Source organism: Homalodisca vitripennis, chromosome X, assembly GCF_021130785.1.
Source record: "Homalodisca vitripennis isolate AUS2020 chromosome X, UT_GWSS_2.1, whole genome shotgun sequence".
NCBI lineage: Eukaryota > Metazoa > Arthropoda > Insecta > Hemiptera > Cicadellidae > Homalodisca > Homalodisca vitripennis.
Genome location: NC_060215.1, coordinates 107171068 through 107196020, shown reverse-complemented (window position 1 = coordinate 107196020; position 24953 = coordinate 107171068). Strand labels below are relative to the sequence as shown.

The 24953-nt window shown below is 35.3% G+C and overlaps 1 protein-coding gene across 1 annotated transcript; it reads right to left on the bottom strand.

Annotated features, from left to right (window-relative positions):
- Window positions 1-6820: 6820 nt before the first annotated feature.
- On the bottom strand, window positions 6821-8345 carry LOC124369549. The gene is made up of 3 exons (XM_046827576.1): window positions 8121-8345; window positions 7572-7723; window positions 6821-7421 (listed from the first exon to the last, which is right to left on the bottom strand). Exons 1-3 carry the CDS (start codon window positions 8343-8345, stop codon window positions 6821-6823), a joined length of 978 nt encoding a protein of 325 aa, XP_046683532.1.
- Between the last annotated feature and the right edge of the window lie 16608 nt (window positions 8346-24953).

The following is a 24953-nucleotide window of genomic DNA, read 5'->3' as shown; positions in this document are numbered from 1 at the left end:
CTAACAAAACTCTGTAAAATTTTGTACTGTGAAATTGTAATTTTTCAAAGCCTAAAGATCAATTATTTTTAAGAACAGACCAGTTTAAATAGTTTAATTCAAACACACTAGACAAATAATTACAATATAATTTAATGTATACAAGAATCATTATCTGCTATTTCCATCGTGTTTCTCGTTGGTGTAAGGCGATCATGCTCATAAAATTGATTGCCTTCTGTTATATCCATATCAGTTAGTTCAACTATAATTTACAAAAAATAAAACGAACCATGTACCGAACCGAGTATAAAACACGTAGCAATAAAATATATTACCATATTTTCAAAAGTATTATTGCTCAGGCCAAGACAGACACATTTATACATGGATTATTATGGATCTCCATTGCTGAGTTTCTCCTCTGTCGGTGTGTGTGTGTGTTTTTTTGTACTAAAAAGTTTATATTTTAAAACCTAATAAATTAAATCCTCCTAAGTTTTAGTTAAATGGTTATGGTGGGGAGGCCAGCTACAAAAAATATATTGTGATGTTATCTTAAATACTTTCAAAGAGCGCTTTATTTTATGTTTATATTTATTAAAATATTTAACTTTAAATTTCTCAAAAATCTGAAATTTTACTAAAATGTGTAAAAACAACTTATGTAAAATGATATACACACAGATTTACTGTGACGATCAACATTGAGGTTCTCAGCGAGTAGCTCACGATACAAAAATCGAATAAACGGCAGCTCCAGAGTATCTTATGCCAATTGCGCGCAGATCCGAGTTCCTTAATTTAAATACATGAAAAACTCGTATATTTAACCTTGATATATCTTGTCAAGTCACTTTTTGTCTAATAAATTAAAAAATAATAGATATTGCAAATTTATCATCAATGAATGCCTTTATGAACAATGAATGACAAGCAAAAACAAACGTCCTAATTAACAATAATAAACTGCATTGTTTACCATGAGACTTAAATTATTCACAATATCTGTAAAAAACTAAAAAAGTGACTTTAGGTTAACTGTTTTATATTAAAAATAATTAACAACAAGCTGAATCATACCGTAATATTCATAAAATAATTCTCTTATAGATAATAACATCGTAGAAAAGCTGTTTTATTGGAAATACATCTGATTGTCGCATGACTATATTTTAGTAAATAAATATGTCCTAAAATAACAAATAATAAAATAAATTCATTGAACATAAAATATATGACTGTATGCTATCCTTAGATAAGCCTCAAACATGTATTTTAATTGTTTTGCATCATGAAATAAAAAAAAGGAAAAGATACTCTGGAACTGCCTTTAATTCTTTTGCTATTCATTGAGAACATCATTGTTATTACATTCTAGTTATACAATTTAATTAAAAATCCAAAGACACTAAGTTTAAGAAAATCGATTCTGAAATAAGGGAGATAATTGGCTTTTTAAAACCACATACTAAACAATATCCGCTTTCATTACGTGAAAGGACTGAATGTGGGCTGCAACAATCAGCTGTTTAACTTTAGCTGCTCTAATCAGGTGAACATTACATCGTTGAACTGTGGTCATAATCGGTCATCCTGACGTATTGCAGGATATAGGTTTCTTTTGATAAAACATCAGAAAATACACTCTAATACATGTTGATTACTTAGACCAAAAATTAAAAATACTAGTAAAACTTGCAGACCCTAGTGTTGTTGTATCTCTTTACGGTTTGATCGCTCAATATTCCTATTTAATATTTTGTTATTTCAATGAAAGTCCTCAGACTTACTTTTGACCCTTACTTTTAAATGTATACAGAGTTTGCAGATATGCTATTGATTACGGTGGTCAACGTAGATAATTAAATGTACCAGTAAACATTACTAATTATTGCAGTTGTTAAGTTTGTGCCATCCGAGATCTGAGAACTTTGTGCTACCATACAAAAACCTTCAAAATTCATAACAGTTTACTGTATTCAAAATTAGATGTTATTTACAGTAATTTTATTATTATTAATGAAATAAGATAACTGCTTCTATACATCTGTTGACTATCTAGTTAACAACTCAGTTTTAAAAATTACAAATAGTTAAATAAAAGAGGGTAACACCAGACAAAATTTCATTTGGCCACAGACGTTCTCCCATTCATTGGGTTAATCATTCATTAAACTTTCCGATGATTAGCCTTAAAATAAAAGTACACCTAAGCTGAAGTATAATTCATATAAATTGATTTTACCTTCTTTTTAAATTCTCCATTGAATATTTCAGTGAGATTTCGCTCTGTTTTACAATCATGTCAGAATGTTTGTCCTTACGTTTGACAATTCCAGATACATCGGGTTAGATGTGCACGTGTGATTAATGTGACGCACAATAGTTAAGATTCGTTAACTGCTTAAAAAAAGACGATGATTTAAAAAATGTTTGTCCATACATCATAGCCGTGTTCTACTTTGTATTTTCTCTTTATCCGTATAAAAGTATCCGTCTCCTAGAGTGTCACACCTCGGGCCTATACCTCAAACACTTGTTTGATATCTTCCTGTATTTCTTACAAAATTTCATTAAAAAAAATTACTGTCCATAATAAGTTCTGTATTTAATATAGGTATAACATTTGATAAAAATTAAACATAGCTAAAATTAGAATATACACAATTCTAAACCTTACATCGATATTATTACTCGATGCGGCCAGGTCAGTATATTTCATACTTATTAGACTGCTGAATACAACGAGCAACGATGTTAAGAAAAAATGAAACAGTTTCAAAGGTTTTATATGTTTGCCAGCTGCTACCCACGCCTTCGTTCGCAGTTTTCTGTAGACTAACTGGTACGTCATAGACATCACCTCCATGTCTTTTCAAAAAATTGCCTACCACTTATTATTATGATATAAATTATGGCCATTGGAAAATATTCCAAGTCTCAACATTCCATGATTTTTTTGAAACAGTGTTCTTATGTAATTAACAATCACGATTCCTTCATTTCCTATAGCAATTTAGATAATAAAATATTTGTGATCCAAATTTTAAAACAGGGTTACTCATTATACAATGAGTGACAAAATATATAAGGGAGAACATTTTACATGTAATTGTTAATAACTTTTAATATGAAAGTCCCAATATGAATTATATTATACATTCTCGTAATGTAACACTAATTATCATCGACACCGCTAGAAATAGTTGTATAATCGATGGTATAATCCTTTACCAGACAAAATATATCTGCTAGAGGTAAAACTGTAAAAATACTTTTTTATATATGAACTAGTAAGAAGGAATCTTTGCGGATTAATATGCTCCACCCTTAGCTACTAATGTATCATCTATCATTTTTGACCACAGTGTTAAGTTCATAAACTAATAATACATCGCCAAGTTGACAGCCTCATGTAAAAAATATATTTTTCTTCCGACAGAGCTGGAAGGGATATTTTTTATTTTATGTTTCTATATCTTCCTTTCCTTATGGGTAATAGGCATGACTCTATAGAGGACATTTTACACGTACATAATAGTAATATGTATGTGAGTAACCTTGAGGTATTGTTGTGAGTACCATTCTACGGATCTTTCTGTAGTGTTGAATCTATTGAACCTATTCTGTAGAGCTGTTTCATTGTACAGATGATCCACGGTACACATAATAGTGCATACGATTTAATAAAATGATAATCTAGTTAGTTAGTGCAAATAGTTACGAGCATCTAAAGGCAGATGTACTGAAAAATGATTTCTGTTTTGAATACATGACAACTAAAAACTCTATTTTTCATGCCTCTTTTTCATTTAATTCCATAAAAACAAATTTTGAAATGTAATTAAATATGAAACTTTACATTTATTATGTTCAATACTTATTTAAACGTTAATTAAATTAAATAAGACTATAGGTTTAGTCGCACATCAAGTATTTGCCGAGTACAAAAATATATCCTACAAACATTATTATTTTTATACAGAGGTGTGTTCCCTTCGCAGGTCACGTTTTGGGCCATCCCCAAAAATACTCTAAGGAACAATTTTATACTCTAACAGTAAACTCTTTTGTCTAAAATACGAGCCTAAATTGTTTTCCGGCATCGGGAAGTAAACAGAATTATATTGGATTTTAATTTGAGATAATTAAACACAGAAAAAAACATTCCATTTTCTTGAAGCTGTTTAATCAAATGATGATTTTAATTACGGCTTCATATTCAAATAACACAGTTTTAATTATATCGAGAAACATGATCCGTTAAATTTTCACGATTAGATTAAACTTACACCGATAATGCTCAGTCAGCTTAACTAGATTATCAATAGATTTTCCATTGGTGGGGACATTCATAAGCAATACCTGTACAATAAAAATGGCACAGCATAGATACTTGACTAACTGTGTATTAAAAACTATATTACATTTTCCCTTGCGTAATATTCCAAAAATCTAACCTTTTCTCCTAAAAAACCAAATAAGCCAATGTCAAATCAAATCAATAATAGCTTTTATTTTCAAAAAATGTACAACTGTACAAACAACAGTAAATATTTTATATTGAATAGGAAAAATAAGAATTTATGGTATTTTTATAGTATTCTAATAGTTGACATGCAGGAACTTAATACACAATAAGAAAAATGTTACATACGTATTAAAAGAAGGCAAGCAGGCAGCGGGTACAGTTGGAGGAATTTAGCTGTGCTCGTGCAGCCCTAATACTACCCTTTCAAAAAAACGAAACGCTATCTGTGTGGCGGGTTGCGTTTACGTGCTAGCCGCTGAGATGAAGGCGCAAGAATCTCTTAACGACTTTAAACTCACGATTTCGATTTGCCGATTATTATTCACACACATACGTTATTTTCAAAAAAACACGTTAAACAACAATATAACAACTGAAAAACAAGGATAAGTACTATTATTGTTATTATTTGGTATTCTCTTATTATTTAATTTACAAATCACTTCAATAATATTTAATTAATTTAAATGCTAGAATATAATTTTCTAATAACAAATGTTACTTACAATGATTGTTTTTTCATTGGAGTTCTTCAATTCCACTCAAGTTGTCCTCCTCTTCTGGGTCCACTGTCACTGCTGTCTGTATCCGAACCAACTGATATAATAAGGGATTCTATAATATTGTCAATCTGGGGTTCTGCGGCTGCATAGTCCCTTTCGATTTTCTCTACGTGCTTGCACTTTACTGACCACTCTTCTGCGCCCATACTTGATATCTTGTCTTCGCATAGAGCTTTAGCTTGATACATAGTGAAAGATGTATTTCTCATAACCACATGATGTTGACTTCGGCCCAAATTAACTCAATGGGATTGAGGTCTTTGTGGTAGGGCGGAAGTCGTAAGATGTCATGACCCTGTAGTTGAACAGTTTCGTCCAAGGCGTACCGGACATGCCTTGGTTTATATAGCTGCACAAGTTTGTAGAGTTCAGGATAAAAGGATATCGTCGCAGAATGGTTATTCCGTTTTTTGAAAGCCACAACTTCATATCTTGATTCCTACTTTCAGAAGTAGGAGCTTTATCAATTTGTATGTTATGGCAGGGCGCGTTATCGAATAACAGTACTGAATTTGGTTCCAAATTCGGTAACACTTTTTCCTTTATCTACTTCATAAAAATGTCCCCATTCACGTTGTCGTGGTAGTCTCCACTATGGTTGCTTGCTTTACAACAAGTAAAAGCATTGTGCAAGAACCCTTTCTCTCCATCTGTATGGATAATTATTAGTCTCTCGCCTTTGGAAATCGGCACGTGTAACCCTTCATTTGAGCCATTTTGACCAAGTTTGGTTAGATACGTGAGACGACAGTATATAAGATTCGTCTAAATAAATTATGGGGCGTCCTTGCTCCCTGTAATTTTTCAACGCTCTCAAGTATGTTATCCTCTTCTCTCGGATTTCTGGCTTTTCAATTAATAATTTCCTATTGTTTGCCGTCCTTCTCCAAGTAAATTCCAGGTCTTTTAATACCCACCTAAAACTTTTCTCACAACCCTGGAAATATATTTTGTCCCTTAGCGCCTCCCTCAAAAGTTTTGCAGTCGGTATTCGATGTTCTTCAACATGGAAATTGTCAACTATTCTACGTCGTTGACGGTTTTTGTTTGGTGTAGTAAAACTTGCCTCACACATGTTACTAACCTTCAACTTGTTAAGTTTAACTGTTTATTTTAGTCACAACTCGCTCTGACACTCCAGTTGCTGCAGCAGTTCTTTGGCGAGCCTTTGACAACGGAATTTTAACAGTTTGATGGTCTGCCTCTTCCTTCATAAATTTATAAACATTACTCACAATTTCGCGAGCCTGACTATGAATTGGCTTTTGACTTTTGACTTTAACTCAACAGACATTATCGGTAAAAGCGAAGCACAAGCTACACTCAGCACTGTCACAAAACAGACTAATTGTGGCGAGTGCGATGAGTTATTTGGGCCAATACGATTCCTGAAAGGAGGGTTTTAACCATGAGTCAAAGGAAATGTTTTTCGGGACGCAGCGCATAATGCTACCCCGCCACCACCCCTCCCGCCCATCACCACACACTCCAGGTCACGCGCACAGCTAAAAGTCCTCGAACTGTAGGCTGGGATTCTTGTCCCTTGCTGATGCAGCATCTCTGCAACAAGCAGAATTTCTGCTGGTCTCGTGTACGTCCAGCCCCAGGTGGGTCTGTTGTTGCGTCATGGTCAGTAGGGAGTTGATGGTCGTGTAGTTTTAATGTTTGTGAATTTCGTCTCAGTAGTCTGGTTGTTGGGTAGTGTAGTGGACAAGTCAGCTGGTTTTCGCTAACGTTTGTTCTTCTAGGGTGGGTCGTCTAGGATGACCTTCAGTTGTGGGATTTCCCACGGATGGACAGCTTCCCTGATTGCCCACTCACGGATATGTCCCCACCGTGACTCAACTGCTGCTGCATCCATGGCTCTCGCCTGGCCTGTGATGAATTCATGCAGGCTGGGTAACCCTGCGGACCGTAGAACGACCGTGTACCTGACGAACCATGGTGTGTTCGTCAGTTGGTGGAGCGTCTTGCTCTGGAAGGCTTCTAGTGCCTTCCTGGTCGTCTTGGAGGTGTGTGGATGCCAGGCTGGAGTGGCATATGTCACGATAGGGCGAACTATCGTTTTGTAGAGCAGCAGCTTCGTGTTGGTAGGTAGTCCGGAGTGAGGTCTCAACAGGGCAGACAGTCCTTGATGGGCGGCCACTCCGAGGCGGATCCTTCCTTTGGCGGCAAGCCCAGTCGTGAGAGTGCTGTTGAGGACAACTCCCAAGTATTTGATGGACTTGGTCCATCGTAGTAGGTCCCCTTGCAGGTGTATCCTCTTACGCTGTGCTGGGTATTTATGATGTTTGGTGAAGCAGATGGCCTCGCTCTTCTGTGTGTTGACCTTTACCTTCCACTTCCTCAGTCAGGGGTCCAGTTGTTCAATCTGTCGTCTCATGTAGACACATGATTAGCGGATGGTGGCTGAATTACAGTAGAACAGTAATTCAGCGGTGTCAGCGTAGAGGGCGAGAGACATCCTGGGAATGACTGAGCTGTCATTTGTATACCACAAGTACGGCACTGGGCCCAGTACGGATCCCTGTGGCACGCCCGCAGTGATGGGCCGAGTGGACGACGCGGCCTGTTCCTCTGTGACAGAGAACGTTCTGTCCACCAGGTATATCCACGGAGGAGCCGGAACATGCTGCGTGGAAGTGGACTGTAGGCCAACTTGTACAGTAGTCTTTGATGCCAGACGCGGTCAAAGGCCTTGCTGACATCAAGGGAGACTACGGTGGTGACATGTCCCTGGTTGTGGTTGTCAGTGAAATCTGAAAAAAACTCTAGTCAGTTGGAGGGTGGTGGAGTGGCCCCCACGGAAACCGTACTATTCGTTGCGAATCTCCATGTGGAAGTCCTCGGGGAATCGGGCCAGAATAAGTAGCTCAAGAATTTTTGATAGAGAAAGTAGGAGGGAGATTAGGCGATAGCTGACAAGTAAGGTGAGGTTTTTATGTGGCTTCGGGAGTAGGGGCGAGCTTAGCTTGCTTCCAGCGTTTAGGAAAGTGTTTTAGTCGGAGGCTGGAGTTGAATAGGGAGGTTATTCATTTCAAGACCCTTTCTGGCAGTCTTCTAAGCGCTGGGGTGCCCAGGGGGTCAGATCCCGGTGCCTTCTTCGGACGAAGTCTAGCTAGGGCACCGTCGACTTCAGCTTTTGTGACGGCGGGCAGTTCATCTGTTTCTGGATGGTCGTCTTGGTTGTTGGCCTGTAGAAAGCCCTCCACTAAACTAGAGTGTTCTGGGTCGTTTATCTGATGGTTGGGAGAGCACCGAGCCTCCATGGTGTCGGCGAAGACCTCGGCCGTGTAGACTAGGCCGCTCTGTCCATGGATGGGCCGGACAGTCCTCTTATCGCCTCTGAGGGTTCGGGCGATCCGCCAGATGGAGCCGTCGTCTGTGTTGAAAGTGTCAACAAACTGCCTCCAGAGGCTCTCTCCGTGTTGTTGCAGTAAGTTGGAAACCCTCTGCGATTGGCGATTAAAGCAGCACTGTCGCCAGTAAACCTTTTCCGCTGCCATCTACGTCTGAGTTGACGTCTCAGTCGGAACTCGTCCATGAGATGGCTCGGGAGGTTGCGGCGGTGATCAGGCAGGTCAGTTGCTGGTCGTGCAGAGCGAGTCACGGCCTCCTGCAGACAGACATATAGGCTTGTGTCGCCAGCGTCTAGCTCTCTTTCAGTGGTGGGTGTTCGGGGAGAGTGTGGTACATCCGGCAGATAGTTGTAACATCTGGTCCAGTCCACGGCCTGTCTCTTCCTTGGGGGTAGAATTCAATTCAATTCAATTAAATAATTCTTTATTGTCATTATTTAACAATTATACAAAATTGTATGACACGCGTCACTAAACCTATTTTTCAGCCAATAAGCTTCGTCATGTATAAAACATTAAAAATTAAAATTAAATAACATTTCAAATAAGTAACAGTAATAGTAATAATAATAAAAATACATCCAATAAATAACTACACATTTACACATATTATACAATCTGTCATATTAACTCAGTCGCACACCCTTCAGCTCCCCACATCTTTCAGCTGTGACAACGCTGGTTGATGAGTTCCAAGAACTCGCCCACGGAATACAAAATTGTATGACATGCGTCACTAAACCTATTTTTCAGTCAATAAGCTTCGTCATGTATAAAACATTAAAAATTAAAATTAAATAACATTTCAAATAAGTAACAGTAATAGTAATAATAATAAAAATACATCCAATAAATAACTACACATTTACACATATTATACAATCTGTCATGTTAACTCAGTCGCACACCCTTCAGCTCCCCACATCTTTCAGCTCTGACAACGTTGGTTGCTGAGTTCCAAGAACTCGCCCACGGAATGAAGTGTGTTTTCTATTAAATATTGTTTCAAAGCCTTTTTGAATTTTGATTGATTTGTAATAGATTTGATATTTTCTGGTAAACAATTAATAAATCTGACACCCATCTGAGATGGGAGATGGCCATGAAGCTGTAGTCTGTGTTGAGCAACTCTGTAGTTTTCTCCAGCTCTTGTATTATAGCCATGGACATCCCTACCTTTCACCAACGTACACCTGAAACGACAGAACATGCTCGTCTCAAGCACGTACAGCGCAGGCAATGTCAGTAATTTGAGCTCCTTAAAGGATTCTCTACACGACTTATTGATTATGCGAACAGATTTTTTTTAAATATAAATAATCTTTGAAAATACGAATTTGGACAAGTACCCCACAGTGTAATTCCATAAGATATGTGTGGAAAAATTAGTAGGCAATTCTCAATAAGGGCTTAGGACAATGATGTGATCACCGCAGATAGCTGTTCGAGAACCCTTGACCAGCATGAGGTTCACACTAGAGAGTTGGGGATCTGGGGCAGTGGGGCATCCTTGGTGTGGCTAAGTGGAGAGTCCAGGTGAATCCATGCATCGAAATTAAAAAGCTAATTAAAATTAAAAATCGATAAAAACAGTATTTATCATTAGTTTTAATTAGCTATCCAATTACTGTAGACTCAAAGTTGAAAATTATAGGTTTATGTTTTTTTTTATCTTGAGCAATACGTTAATTCATTTTATAAATGTAATAATTAAAAAAATTAAATTATGGATGTGATATAATCAATTCTTTTAATTATTGATATTTAGAAAAAATTAAGAAAGCAAAGTCATAAGTAAAAAAGTTTAGCCTTGTTAGTCGGAGCACTTATTATGCAATATTGTCATATGGTAATTTAGAGGAAAAAGTAGAGATATTTGAGGAATATATTATTTCGTTATTCATCAGAAATTCAACACAATCGTAGATAGAAGCTTACAACTGATAGAAGCACAAAAATCCAGATAACAATTATTATTTTTACGAATAAATTAAATATCTAAAAGACAAATCTGCTTATGTTGGTTGAATAATAGGGGTTGCTAATTCAGTGACTGGGACATGTCCATGTGGTCAATAAACACCCCCTTGGAATCGTGGGTGGTGCTAATTCAGTGCCTGGTCCTTGTCGATTAGCACCCCACCCCCTGACATGACGCCAAAGCTCGAGGGATGCTTATTCCAGGGGGTGCTAAAGCGTTCCCCATTTGTACATAGTCCGTCCACCCTTTCATTTAAATGTCTCGTCATTTTTCACTAAGTTGATGTTTCGCTCCACGGGATTGTCCAGATTACAGTGACACGTCGATTTTAATATATCCAATGTAAGTTGAACTGGAAGGTATAAAGCAGCCAGAAGTGAACCTTTCTTCTGGATATGTTGGATTAGTCGACAGTCGTCTTTAAAATAACTTGCGTGAAATCGAAGACATCTTTTGATTAATTAATTATACGCATTTAAAGTAAGAACGTTGTGCAATTTTGTAACTAGGTGTAAATAAAACGGCCGAGAATATAAATATGGATTTGAACATTACATATGACTTGAGCTTCTGGGAGTGACGTTAAATTTTTTATTTAGGAGTTTTGAATAAAATATAATTTAATAAATGACATGTTTTAATTAAATGCTATTCAAGGAAACAATTATTTTTACAGAAAAAGCCCCCTTTCCCTCCAGTCAATTGTCATTTAAAAACAGAAAAAATCATATCTATATCTTCTTCAGTTTTCTTTTGGGTTTAATTATAAGATGTTCGTAAATTATGCTTCATATGCCTACAACACCTTGTGTAATGATAATAAAGTATCTGGAAGGTCTGTATTTAAAATATTTTCAAAAAATCCAACCAAATACCAGTTGTCCCATCTCAATAACTAAAAATAACAAAGAATATCAAGGTACATAGCGTTATAGAATATCATTGTGAAGTGACAATGAATGTCAGAAGCATTCTAGACTACGCTCGACTCGCCGAAGAATCAATTTCGAGAAAGGAAGTGTCGACATGTGCTGAGTTTGCGGGACACATCAGATGTTAACCAGCAGTCGGCTAGAATCAGTTACGAAAACTTGCTATGAGAACAGAGATCCTTTTGTCTTCTCTGAATGAGGAATAGCAGTTTATCAGCGTACCATGTTTTCACCTGTTCCATCAACAGTACCATTAATGTTCAGGCGGTTGTGTATAGCGCGATATGTCTTACTGACATAACTACGATTAATGTTGTTTGCAGTTAGATTGCTTTATCCTATCTTGGATTTGTTTTGGTTCTGAAAGTAAGACGTGACATTTTGCATGTATCGTTTGAGCGCTGACGCACTTATTGAGCGAAGATAATTGGAATGTAGAGTTGTCCTTCCCTGCCTCAAATATAGAGACTTATTGATACTGCTATCAAAATCATAGGTGTATCTAGGATGACCATGTGGGGGGGAGGTCCCACTTCAAATTTTATGTACCTCCCAGTTAAGCTGGGGTACAGGAGCACTTCCGCGGAATATGTTAAACACTAATTATATTAAAAATTTTAACTTTGACAGCTGACTGAGAGCATATTGTTCTTATTTTATGATCTGACAAACCGGCTGTAACTTAAGCGATAATGTAGCTAATTGTAGATCGCCCGATAACACAAAAGAATTTAAACAAAAAGACGCTATAAGTGAATAACAGAGGCTCGGGAAAATGGCTATATCCTAAGAACTACAATGCACAACCTCCACGTTGTAACTAAAATGTATACATTATTACTTAGCTACTGTTACTTAAATAATACGTATTTTACATTTAGATTTTTTTTTTAAATTTCAAAACAGACCATCCTTGATAAAAAATATTGGGATATTAATCGATATGCATATTTATAGAGGATATATTTAGTATGTATACATCTACACAGTTGTATGAAATTAGTAATTGTGTATTTGTTACCGCCGCTGAGCGGTTGACGTCCAATACCTGTATTGCGCATAGATATAAACAACATGGACTTCATGTTAAATATTATTTACAAAGCACGATATTTCGTTACTTCAACTATCTAATATTTTTGTTTTCTACAAAAAGTGTGACAGCAAAAAAAGTTATAACGATCGGTAAACAACTATCGTAATGATTGATGAACGCACACAAATATAAATCGACGAAAAAACTGTGTTGTTTGTTGGCGATTTTAATGTTATTTTAATAGTAATAAATAAGACTCCATGAAAATGCCCTATCAGATATTATTTTTGCATACAGTTTTATAGAAACTATTGCAGGCATCAACTTGAGATCTGATAGTTAGACACGGTATAGACGTGTTTGTTAACCTTTCACATAGAAAATTAGCTTTTAATTTATAAGATTCTTAAAAACAAGTACGCTGAACCGGAAAAAATAAAACTGACGTTTTTAGTTAGAAAACCATAAAAATCTACTGCAAAAGGAAAATTGTAATAGGGTTTTCAATAAAAAATATTAAAGGCAGTTTATTAAATCCTATGGACACTTTTAGAGCCTATTTAAGTAAAGCGTTCTCTTTAATTCACTAAACAATATCAATACTTAAGAAGCCAAAGTTGTTTAATCATAATATTAGAAATAACAGAAAAGAACTTCAAGTTACATATATTTTACAAATCAGTGGCCCACCAGAACTAAATACGCGATAAATGAAAGACTTTTGAACATAAGACTTATTGCCAGCGTTACATTTGACCTTACCAGGGACTGGTTTTAACCGTTTGAGGGCAGCTTTGAAAGTTATAACCAATTTTAATTTAGAATCTGGATCATGAAACACGAGATGGGTAAATTGAAACTCAATGGGATTATCACACACTATCACCAAGAAATTCATGTAGTTTGAAATACTAACTTTATCGACAACTCTGGTAGATTATAATATAAATACATTATAATTCCAGTAAACACACCAGTTTTACCACTGTTCAATCTGTATCTTTAAACTACAGGTATCTCATTATTAATATATTTCATTCAATTTTACTTCCACAAAATCCAGTTATTTGAATCTCTGGAAGCATAAATCTCTTTTGTTTTCCTCACTAGTCAAAAGTATGTTTTGTGGTATCAACTCAACTGATTGTTATGTTAACCCTTACTGTTTTATTCCAACCCTGAAACACATACGGTATTTTCCCAAGTGATTTAAAGATTAGTAAAGCTATCCTAATCCTATAAAAATGAAATTTGAATCTTTAGTTATTAAGGAAAATGCCGAGTACTCATTTTAAAAATTATTGATAAATTTAAGTTTTTAAAAACTTAAAGGCTATTGCCATCACTTTATTGAATTGATAACTGTACTGTAATGCTTTCATGAAACCAATAATACAATCATTTCAATCGATCAAATCAAATCGTTTTATTGCAGTTAACAATATACAGTGTATATTAAACGGCAATTGTCATACCTAAAAATTGTTTTTATTCATCCCACATTCAAATTTACAACATTCAAACATTCATTCCCCATTCATTCTATGCCAATTACGCCCACTTTCGGCGCTAGAGTCAGTTTCCTCATCGCGTTGTCTCCCAGTTGAATGCCAGAAACTCATTAACACTGTAGAAAGCGTTTGACGACAGGCAGAGTTTGACATGAGTTTTTAACATCTTGGGCGTTGAAGCATTTTTAATCGGATTTGGCAATCGGTTTTTGAAATGAACATCTGCCTGTGAAGGTAAATGTTCATAAAACACCGTCCTGTGCATTCCCGAATGGTAGTTATCTCTGCCCCTTGTCTCATATTTATGTATGTCTCGTTCTCTGGTTAAGGCAAATTTAGACAAACAATATTATGTTTTTTTCTAAGATGTAGAGACATGGAAAATTCAACAGTTGCAACTTTTTAAACGCTGTCCTGCATGACTCTTTGATGTTCAAATTAGCGATAGTGCGAATTGCTTGTTTTAATTTGAAAACTCTCATAAAATGGTTGTTTGCACAGGCTCCCCATAAAACGATTAGATACGTTGGCGATAAATTCCATATGGTGGGGATAAATTAAGCAGTAGTACGCCGTAATCAGTATCTGACTCGGGCAATATTTTGCCAAAGATCTTAAGGTATAAACTTCTGAGGATAATTTGGCACAAACATGATCAATGTGATTTTTCCATGTTAACCCCCGATCGAGACATGACTAACTTTGAAGAATAGACTTCCTCCAATGATGTATCTGCAACCATAAAAGCAGGACCTCTTTCAATGTCTGTAGAACGCATTGAAAAGTTTAGGAAATGTAATTTTGATGGGTTTATTTAAAGATTGAGGCTATTGAAATGTTGGTTACAATTGGTAAGGTCTACAAAGGCCTGTATTTCTAAATGTTGTTTTTAAAATTATTTTATTTATTTAATTATTATTTATAAAAAATTATTTATTTTAGTGCTTTTTCTAAAACAGAGAGTCGTGTCATCTGCGTACTACACAAGCTTTCCATGCAGTAGTATTCAATGTCATTCAATGTCATTAACATATATCAGGTAAAGAATTGGACTATTAATCTCTGTGGGACTCCATAGCTCAGTGTAGTATGTTTAGAAATTTGAATCGAAATTTGGACAACCTTTGTTTTATAGTTTAGGAATGAATTAACCCATAAAAGCGGCACGCTTCGAATGCCAATGTATTCTAATTTGTCAAGCAGTGTGTTGTGGTCAACACAGTCAAATGCTTTAGAAACGTCGAAAAATACACTTAATCACACATTACCTTCAATTCCATCTACAATCATATTGACAAGATTCACTATAGCGTCAATTGTCGACTTTCTCTTTTTGAAATAAAATTGGTCTCTGGAAGATGGTTGTGCTTGTTCAAAAAATTTAGCACTCTTGACAAAAAGAGTTTTTTTTTTAAATATTTTGCTCAATACAGGCAAAATAGAGACAGACCGACATGTATTTACTGAATTGTGTTTATCTTCAATCTGGGTCCCATCATAATATCTCCATGTTTTCCGCCGTTGTTTCTTTGTCCGAAAAGCAGTGATTTACATTGAGTCAAATGAATACAATGTTTTTTCCTTTTCTATTTAATTAAGACGTGTGATCTTCTCGACCACGAAACTCTGGTCGATTTAAGATGAAATATGGCCTAGTTTTCTGAAGATTTTCTTTTCTTCAGAATTGTTTCAGAGTTTTTGTTCCGCGTAGACTTGTTGTTGATGTCTGGGGTATCGGACCACGAGAGAGTTTCAAAGAATATTTTCCGTCAGATTGCATCTTAACACCCCTCTTTATTAATTTATCATTGCATTGATTTTTTTAATAACAACAATGTTTTTAATTCTTGCATAGAACATATCTCCAGCACTATAAACTAAATTTAATTAAAATAACTAATAATTAAACTCAGAAAATGCATTAGTTATATAGACCTAGTGTGTGAGGTGTATAATCTAAAGTATTTTCAAGATTAATAAGTCCAAATGTTGACTTTGGAGGGAGGCTATGGTGAATAAAGTTAGAATCTTCTACATAGTACGAACTAAGTAGTTTTGACACATTTTGAACTTTAGGTAAATAAGATTTAAACTATTTACTTTAAACTATGACCGCCGGGGATTGTCTCATAAGCCTAAAGTCTAGGTCGACTAGTTTCCTGTTCGAACAGGAAAGAGGGCATTGTTAACTACTTTTTATGTTTGATGCCAGTCGTCTAGGTGGCAGCATTGCCTTAGTTATTAAACTCTGCCAAGTGGATACTTCCCATGACGCCTAAAAATTCTAAAACATCATCTGCGATGCAATAACAGTTATTTCATTCTCTGTTTATTGACTGAAGAATGTGTATTACTGCTCCTGGAAAGGTACTACTAGAGCAGTTGCAATAAAAACAGTGTTGTTTTGACCTTGAGAAATTCCAACAAAAATAGAGTTATTATTTGCTTTAGAATTAATTGCGGCACTGCCATTTCCTGTAGGAGGTTTTGGAGAGATAGTCGAACTGTTTTTGTGACATAGTGGCTTGGCGGGCAGGCGGAGGTGGCGTACGCGTATATATTGTGTTATGTAGCATGATGTGGTGGCGCTGTACAAACACTACAGTTGCGTTGGGACTTGCAGTCCGTCAACTTGTGACTACCAAAGCAGTTAATGCATAGGTCTACTTTGAACTGACATATTCAAAAATGCAGGGCAGCGATGGATATTATGCACTGTAAAAAACGGTAGGTACACCCATGTGGTTGGAAATATCAAGAAGATTAGCCACCTCTAAGCGATCACACTCGTCTATGTTAGGGTTTCTTTTGCGATTACTCGTGAGTGCTCAAATGTAGATCTAATTTCTTAGAACGTGCGAAGTGAGAAACAAATTCTCTTTTGAGATATCACGGCTTAACGCTTTCAAAGCTTGGGCGTTTTCATTGTAAGAGTTGAGAAAAGCAGGCAAGTTCTTCTACTAAAGTTTGCCATTAGTTTCAGGCAAATGTAGTATATTGTTAACATGTTGTGAGATGAGAAACCTTAATTTACGGTAACGCTTCAAAATTGTCTGCGAAGCTATGAAGTAATTAGCATTGGTAAGCGGCAAAGATTTCATCATATCGAGCGGCTCATTACACAGGCAAGATATTAGGTAATTGAACCTTTCAACTTTAGAGATACTTTAATTTTTATTGAATGTAGGTAGATTCATTCAGTTTAGACAATTTCACAGTGGGTGCAGAGGCGTCAACTGATTGAGATGTGTTTAAGTTACATTGGTCGGCCAAGTCGTTAACAGGTGGCAACAATATATTAGTATCAGTTTGAATAGACAAAATAATCTGAAATAGCTGCTTGTAGTCTTATAACTACTTGGTCATCAATGTCGTCAAGGGAAGGTGAAGCTTGGAAACTATATTCTCGACCTCGATATATTTATTATTTGCGGTAAGTGATAATACTTTAAGTTTAGTTATCTGGTGTTCTGTACGGGTTTCCGTGGCTGCTAAAACCGCAACTTGACCTTTAAAACTAAAGTAAACATCATTTTACAAATTATTTTACTTTGTTTTTTGAATTTTAACTGTGTAAGCTATGCTTATACACAACAACTGAACAGGATAACTAAAGTAGTCAAGATCATGCAGTCATAGTTTTGTTCAATACATGGTTCAACAGATTTTAAAGGCTTGAATTCGTCTCTGGTGTATATTTAGTAAAATTAACGTGTTACCTTTATACCAAAGTAATGAATAATTACTAGATGCTAAATTTTTTCTAAAATCTAAAGTAAAGTGACTTTGATCCATTGTGGATTATATAAATTACATTTGAGTAGAGCTGATTAATTTTATTTCTCAAACCGTAATAGTTATATTATATATTGCTGAGATGCCACGCAGGTCGGGGGTACCGACACGACGGTCGCTGGACCTGTCGTCTCATCAGAGACCTGAATCCTGGATGCACCGCGGCCAAGGGAGAGATGGGGGAGGTCGGGTCCCCTCGGTGTGCGTGAGGACGGGGGTACCGACACGACGGTCGTTGGACCTGCGTCTCTACAGAGACCTGACTCCTGGATGCACCGCAGCCAAGGGGGAGATGGGGAAGGTCGGGTCCCCTCGGTGTGCGTACAGCCAGGAGGACGATGATGACGCTAATCATTCGTCTAGGAGTGCGGTCGTGTCACCGGACACAAGACAACGCTAGTCTCCACTATCGGTGATGTTTTGGCAGAAACCGTGCTGACGATAATGCTGCGTAGAAGGCCGTTTCTGCGTTCGTCCACATTGTCCTTCGCGTGAAACGAGAAGAGGGTTGCTTGATTGACCCCTAGGTTTGCGGAGAAGTAGCACGGATCTGTTAGGGCACAAGTCACGCGGCCAGACATGACGTTATCCTGAGAAAGGTTCCCGCCTTGGATACCCCCGCCCTTGGGGGTTAAGTGGGTATTCCTTGTGTTGAACGAGGTGAGTCCCACACTCTATGCATAAGTGGATTCATTCTCCCTACGTAAAAAAGAAAAACATGGTTTCTCCTCCGTAACAAACATGCACTTCGTGATTCAATTTTCAATTGTCTCTGTGCGCTGGCCTGCTTCCTCAAATTATAGTCACAGAGGGAATGGCTCATTGAGGTATTTTATTGATCATCCCACTTGCAGTTCTTCAGCAAAAAACATTCAGCTCTAATATATCCATCTCGTAAATATTCCATACCACAATGCCAAATAAGCTCAATATCAGGTACATTACGTGCAAATATTAACAATTTCGATTATAATTAAATTGTGTAACAATGATAAAATAATATCCAGAATAGACTTAACTGATTTTTATTTGTTACTGGCTCTAACGTTAGTAAAAGACTGATTCTTTATGATTATTTATATTCAATATAAAGGTTCTTATGCAAACCCTTATTCTGAATATAAATGATAAACTTTTAGTATTAAAAAACTATCGTATATTTAATAACCCATTAGCTTTGAGACACTAACATTAGGTTTTAGAAGTCAAAAATTTATGAATTTGAGAAGAATTTCTATTTATAACGATATTTTATACTTTAGTCATATGTTTAATGCAAAGCTCAAATGCGCGTCCGGCAGCTAACGAGTAGGCTAGCATTGTTTCCCGCGATACATTTCTTATGTGTATATACACAGGCAACAGGTTTACAATTGCAATAAATAAACAATAGTATACTACTGAATTTAATAAATTGTTCATCAAACTTTTCTTCGTTATTGAAACATTTAATATATTCTTTTGTTGTTATCTTATTTTATATGTGTATTAACGTATAACAGCTGATATACAGTTACTATATTTTTTCATATTATTCATCTCAGGACTTTTACTCTAATTCTGTACCATAGAGAACACACTGTACCGTATTCATTCTCGTACGCGAATTTCAATATGGAGTAGTAAATTATGGTAATTTTATTTGAACAATCGTTCGAATTAAGAGGGTTCCACAAGTTGGAGCACGGAACATGCCTGAATCTTTTGTTAGCTTGTGGCAAGATGATCTGTATTGATTGCAATCATCGTGAAAACATATTTTAGAGGTCTGTAGCCCAAAGGAAAGTGTTTTTTTAAGGTGAAGTGGGAGTAACTACAGAAGGGAGTATGATTTAGAACAGGGCATTGGGTTCGCAGTGTCGGAGAACTGAAGCCGTGCTGCCAGCTATGCTGACAGTGTGACTCTGTATAGGACCACACGTGTTGTAGATAAGGTTCTGAGTGTTCGTTCTAGGTAGAAGATGTGTTTACTGCCTTTCTGACGAAGCCCTTTGTTCTCGATCTATATATGTGCAACGTCTTACAATAGGGTCTAGGACAGCGACTTCGGTTACCGGTTGCACATGTCTGGGCAATGACGTATTCAGGGGGCGTATAATCTGAGAAGGCTATATAATTGTAGTTATAACAGGCTAATCCTAAGCGAGGTAAATTCGTTAGTTCACATTGTTCATTGCAACTTGACATATTAACCTATCAATATATAAAAAGCTTTTTTGCTCCTTTACAGTTTCAGAATAATAAAAGTCTTTTGCCCGATTCTCAAATTTTAACATATTTAATAAATATTGTTAAATAAACGTGGTATTAAGGACCACCGGAGATTGGAGGTGTAAAACGTCGCAAGAAGGCCATAGGAAGACTTTAGAGCAGTTGTCATATTTTGTGGTGATTGAAACAAGTGAACGGATGTCTTGTTTCCTTGCATGTTGGTGACGACTATTTGTAAAAGTGTTATCATTCAGTGAGGAGTTCTCAAACACAGTACTGACTGTGCGATAAGGCAGCGAGAAGCTGAGTGTATCGCAGAACACTTTGCTCAGCAGGCACAGGTCTTATCTGGCGAAGCGGACGTCTGAAGGACAACGGGGAATGATCCTAACGTCCTATTTTACCTAGAGTCTGGCTGAGGTTGTCTGCATCCATGTTCCATTCAATCACATTAGAACAATGTTACAAAACAATCCATATTACTCCGTTATATATACATATATATATATATACATATATATATATATATAATATATATATATACATATATATATAATATATATATATATATATATATATATTATATATATATTCAAAAAATTGTCTCTTTAACCGTTGTATCACTTTGTGTAATTTTGATATTAATATCATGCGTGATGATATATCGAAAAACGAATCATATAACTTCAGATTTATTTTAATGAGTACAAATGATAATAATATATTCCTTTTCGTATAGCACAATGTCGTTATACGAAACATACAATTTGTTTTGTAGAACTTCATTAAAAATAAAAATTTAATTTAATTAAATGTAAACCATGTTCAAGCGTGGCGGTATGTGAAAGTAACTTTATTTTTCCTATCGTCTGTATGTATTATAAAAATTATACATTAATTGCATTTAAGCATATCGCATTTATAAAATTATATTTGTTTATTCAATTAGTTATATTTTGTCAGGCGTATTGTTTTCTTCAATTTATTTTACTGATATTAGAAATCCCAGTACATTGAAAGATTGAGATTTATCGTGTTACTTACTTCTACTCCATAAATTCCCGCATTAGTACTTGTTTGAGTGAGAATTTCAGAATAAAACTTTACGATTTGTGATCAATATATTGGTTTATTTTATGTCAGCATATTCTAAAAATGAACAAAACATTGAAACTGGAGATGAATTTATCATTATATTGTTATAGTCAGCTTCTATTGTGTAAAAACTGGTAATGCATATACGTATGAAGGCATGTATGGGTGTATTGTACGTATGTATGTGTGTGTATATGTATGTACTCCTTGTTAAAATTGTGAGAAATAATCGACTGGACAAAGTCTGAACTGTTTAATTTGTATTATTAAGGATATTTATAGAATTTTTCTTTTTATCAATTTATTTTATTATTTAATCAGATACTATTTTACATATAAAGTAATGTCCAAACACACCATCCTTCTAAAATTTTTTATCTATATAGTTGGTTTTCAAAACTCTAATGCAAAAGGAACTGCACATTTATTTAAATTATGCACAAGATCCTCATAATGTTCTAGCTATAATTGTAAAAAACGAGATCAAACTTATTTTTGAGAAAATGATAACACCAAAAAGAAATAATCTATTCAAATCTCTACATCTAAATTATAAATTTAGCGTCATATCCAATAAGCAGTGTGGTAATGTTTGCCTTTCTTTAACTGTTGAATACTTATACAGATTAATAACTTATCAAATTCAATATATTTTATTTTATAAGATTATTATGACAATTCTGTGCTCATGAAGCATTTGACAGAATACTGATACCATTTTATTTCATGTTATAGAGTACGTGCAATTTATTAAGTATTATAAGGAAACTTTAAAACACCTTTTCTTAGATATCCAATAATTGTGCAAACAGGATATAACTGGTTCTTCAATAGGCCTACTCACTTCTACTAGTCATTGTATTCAAAGCTTTTTTCAGGAGAGGGACCATTGAAGGAAATTTAAACTTTGTTCCATAGAAAGAAATTTATTAAAATAATATTTAAAAAGAGATAATACAGTTAACCTTTTGTCTTAAATATGAAAATTAAACATACACATAAATATATCATTAATTAGGTTTTAACTTATGACATATTATAATTTAATGTTGGAATAGGTGTTAGATGAAGGACTTTGTAGAGTGACTTAGAAACACAATTATTGTCAATGCAGGTACAAAAACTGTAGTTAAACAAGTGTTACATTTTAGTGTATTTCATTGTTGGGGAATCTGTGAATGTGTGCTTTGCTACCATCTTCAGCCCAGCTCTTTGTTTGGAATGTCTCCTATCCCTTTAAACGCTTTAAATATAGTTGTAAACTTCACATACAGTTTGTTTATAATATAGTTCAGTATAACATTGTGATTTTATTGTAAATACACCCAAAGTAACAGATTTAATCTTCCAAAGATTAGTGAATTAGGTGTATAAATAAATTAAAATACAACACAATTGTCTCTTTCAATAAGTAAACAAAATGATCATAGTAGGCTACATAAGTTCTGAGTAATATAACCTGGAGAACTTATAGATTTTGGTACAATCTGAGACTGGAGATTGAGAACTCACATTTTGGTAATGCTAAATACAGGTATGGGACAGACAGTGTTGCTTTACCTGAGAAATATGTAGATCTTGGTACAAGCTGAGGCTGGAGATTGAGAACTCACATTTTGGTAATGCTAAATACAGGTATGGGACAGACAGGATTGCTTTACTTGAGAAATATGTAGATCTTGGTACAAGCTGAGGCTGGATATTGAGAACTCACATTTTGGTAATGCTAAATACAGGTATGGGACAGACAGGGTTGCTTTACCTGAGAAATATGTAGATCTTGGTACAAGCTGAGGCTGGTGATTGAGAACTCACATTTTGGTAATGCTAAATACAGGTATGGGACAGACAGGGTTGCTTTACCTGAGAAATATGTAGATCTTGGTACAAGCTGAGGCTGGAGATTGAGAACTCACATTTTGGTAACGTTAAATACAGGTATGGGACAGACAGGATTGTTTTGCCTGAGAAATATGTAGATTTTGGCACAAGTTAAACTTGTGCCATACATTGGTAATGTGTGTAAAAACAGGTACTTGTGAATTAGTGATACTATACTGTCAGTAAGACTGGTAATGTCACAAATTTTGGTGTAGCAAACTTTAACTCTGCAGTGTAATCATGATCCAATCGCTCTATCACCGTATAAAACAATTTATACAACTACTAAAGAGTAACATTACGTTGTGCACTATTTGAGGCTGTCAGTTCCAAAGTGACCTAAGCGACATTTTTTTTATTTTTTTTATGTGTCTAGTGGGGTCTTTGAAGGATAAGCTACAATTCCAAAGTGACTTATGAAACATAAAACGGCAGTAGAGTATTTTTTCCCCACTAGATTTGTTTTGGCAGCACTGCTCCCCCACCCAGATAGTTCGCTTTGGATTCATATGCCAAAGTGAACTATCTTCCAAACACATGTTGTTCTGCCATAAAGGAAAAAACGTGATTTCGTAGAGCCTTTAAAACGCTATTACTTTAATGTTTTAAGTGTAATCATGTTTAGTAAACGTACAAAAACGTATCATGCAGATGATGAAAAATGCTCCTGATACAGTGACACAAACAGGTAAGTTTAATTATATGATATATTTTGTTTGTAAACACTGTGTTCCTTGAATTAGGTTATGAGCAGTGCTCTCTTAGATTGTAATTTTCATGGATGAATTACTTGAATATCCGTATTAAAACAAACTAGGTTTATAGAAAAAATGATTTTCTTTCACATAATTACAGTGCCATAAAGATAATATTGTAATTAAATTTTACAATAAAAACAATAAAAAGGCTAGTCTAATCGTAATAATGTCTAGCTATTTTCTTTGCTAGGCTAAATAATCAAGTGAGGAAAATGTTTAACTCACAGTTAACCAATAGACTGCAATGGAAAACACTCATTTTACTGGTTAAAGGTGAAAAAAAATAATAATACAGAATAGTATAACAAGATTAAAGTTGTCTTGGCGCATAGGCTACTTTGGCATAAACATTATTCGTCTTTGAATTTATTTTACAACTTTATTATTACTTTCCAGATTTGAATGAACGCCCAAATCAAAAGGTAAATAATGAAAAAGACAAAGAAGGAAATCACTGCAATCTTGATGCACATGGCGACTCTGATGTAAATTACAATGTTCCTGTATTTATTGAAAGTGAAATTCCTACCACAATCGTAAAATATACTCAAGAGGAAACAACAAAAGGAAACTGTGTGAATGACCCCAATAAAGGCGAAATTTTAAATAACAATGATAGTTTTGACGATTTATTGTTAACTGCCCTAAGCAACTCATTCACAAAGCTTAATTTTAGAAGCTGCAAACAATGCCTTAATATTTTTTGACGATCTCCAAAATGTAAATAATTATAACCCACAGTATTAGTGTAGAATCAACTAGTGAAGAGGTATTGATTATGGACAGTGTTCAAGAAGCAATTCCTGTAGATGTAACATTGGATCTCAATAATGATTTAGAAACGGAAAGTGATCATTTCAAAACTACTATAATGTTGGACCCCGAAACAACGTCAGTTGAATAATGAAAGTACAGTAAATGATGATCGTATACTGTCCAGAAAATGTTAACAATGATAATTTACCCAGTTATTATCCAGGAAGATAGTTTAGCTCATAGAGGAAGAAAGAGAAAGAAAGAAGAAGCAAACTGGAAAAAAAACATTCGCAAGCGATTGATGGAATTCTGGACAACAATACACATCAGTAAAAGGAACTATAGTCGAAGAAAAGGAATTCAGGTTTTTTGAATGCAAGTGTAACTTCAGATGTTTGGTAAACTTTCCTTGTGAAGAACGTGAAAATATTCATAAACATTTCTATGGGCTAAAAGAGTGGAACCTCCAAACTATGTTTATTCAGTCTAATGTAAGCATATGTGAAGTTAACAGGAAAAGAACGGACAAAGATGTAAGTTGGAGGCACTTTTCTCGCCACTA

Coding starts and splice junctions, on each gene's coding strand:
- LOC124369549 (XM_046827576.1), bottom strand. CDS start 8,345: ATGGAGGCTCGGTGCTCTCCCAACCATCAGATAAACGACCCAGAACAC. Junction 7,724..8,120: donor TTAGAAGACTGCCAGAAAGG/GTCTTGAAATGA, acceptor GTTGGCCTACAG/TCCACTTCCACGCAGCATGT. Junction 7,422..7,571: donor GGCCCAGTGCCGTACTTGTG/GTATACAAATGA, acceptor CCCCTGACTGAG/GAAGTGGAAGGTAAAGGTCA.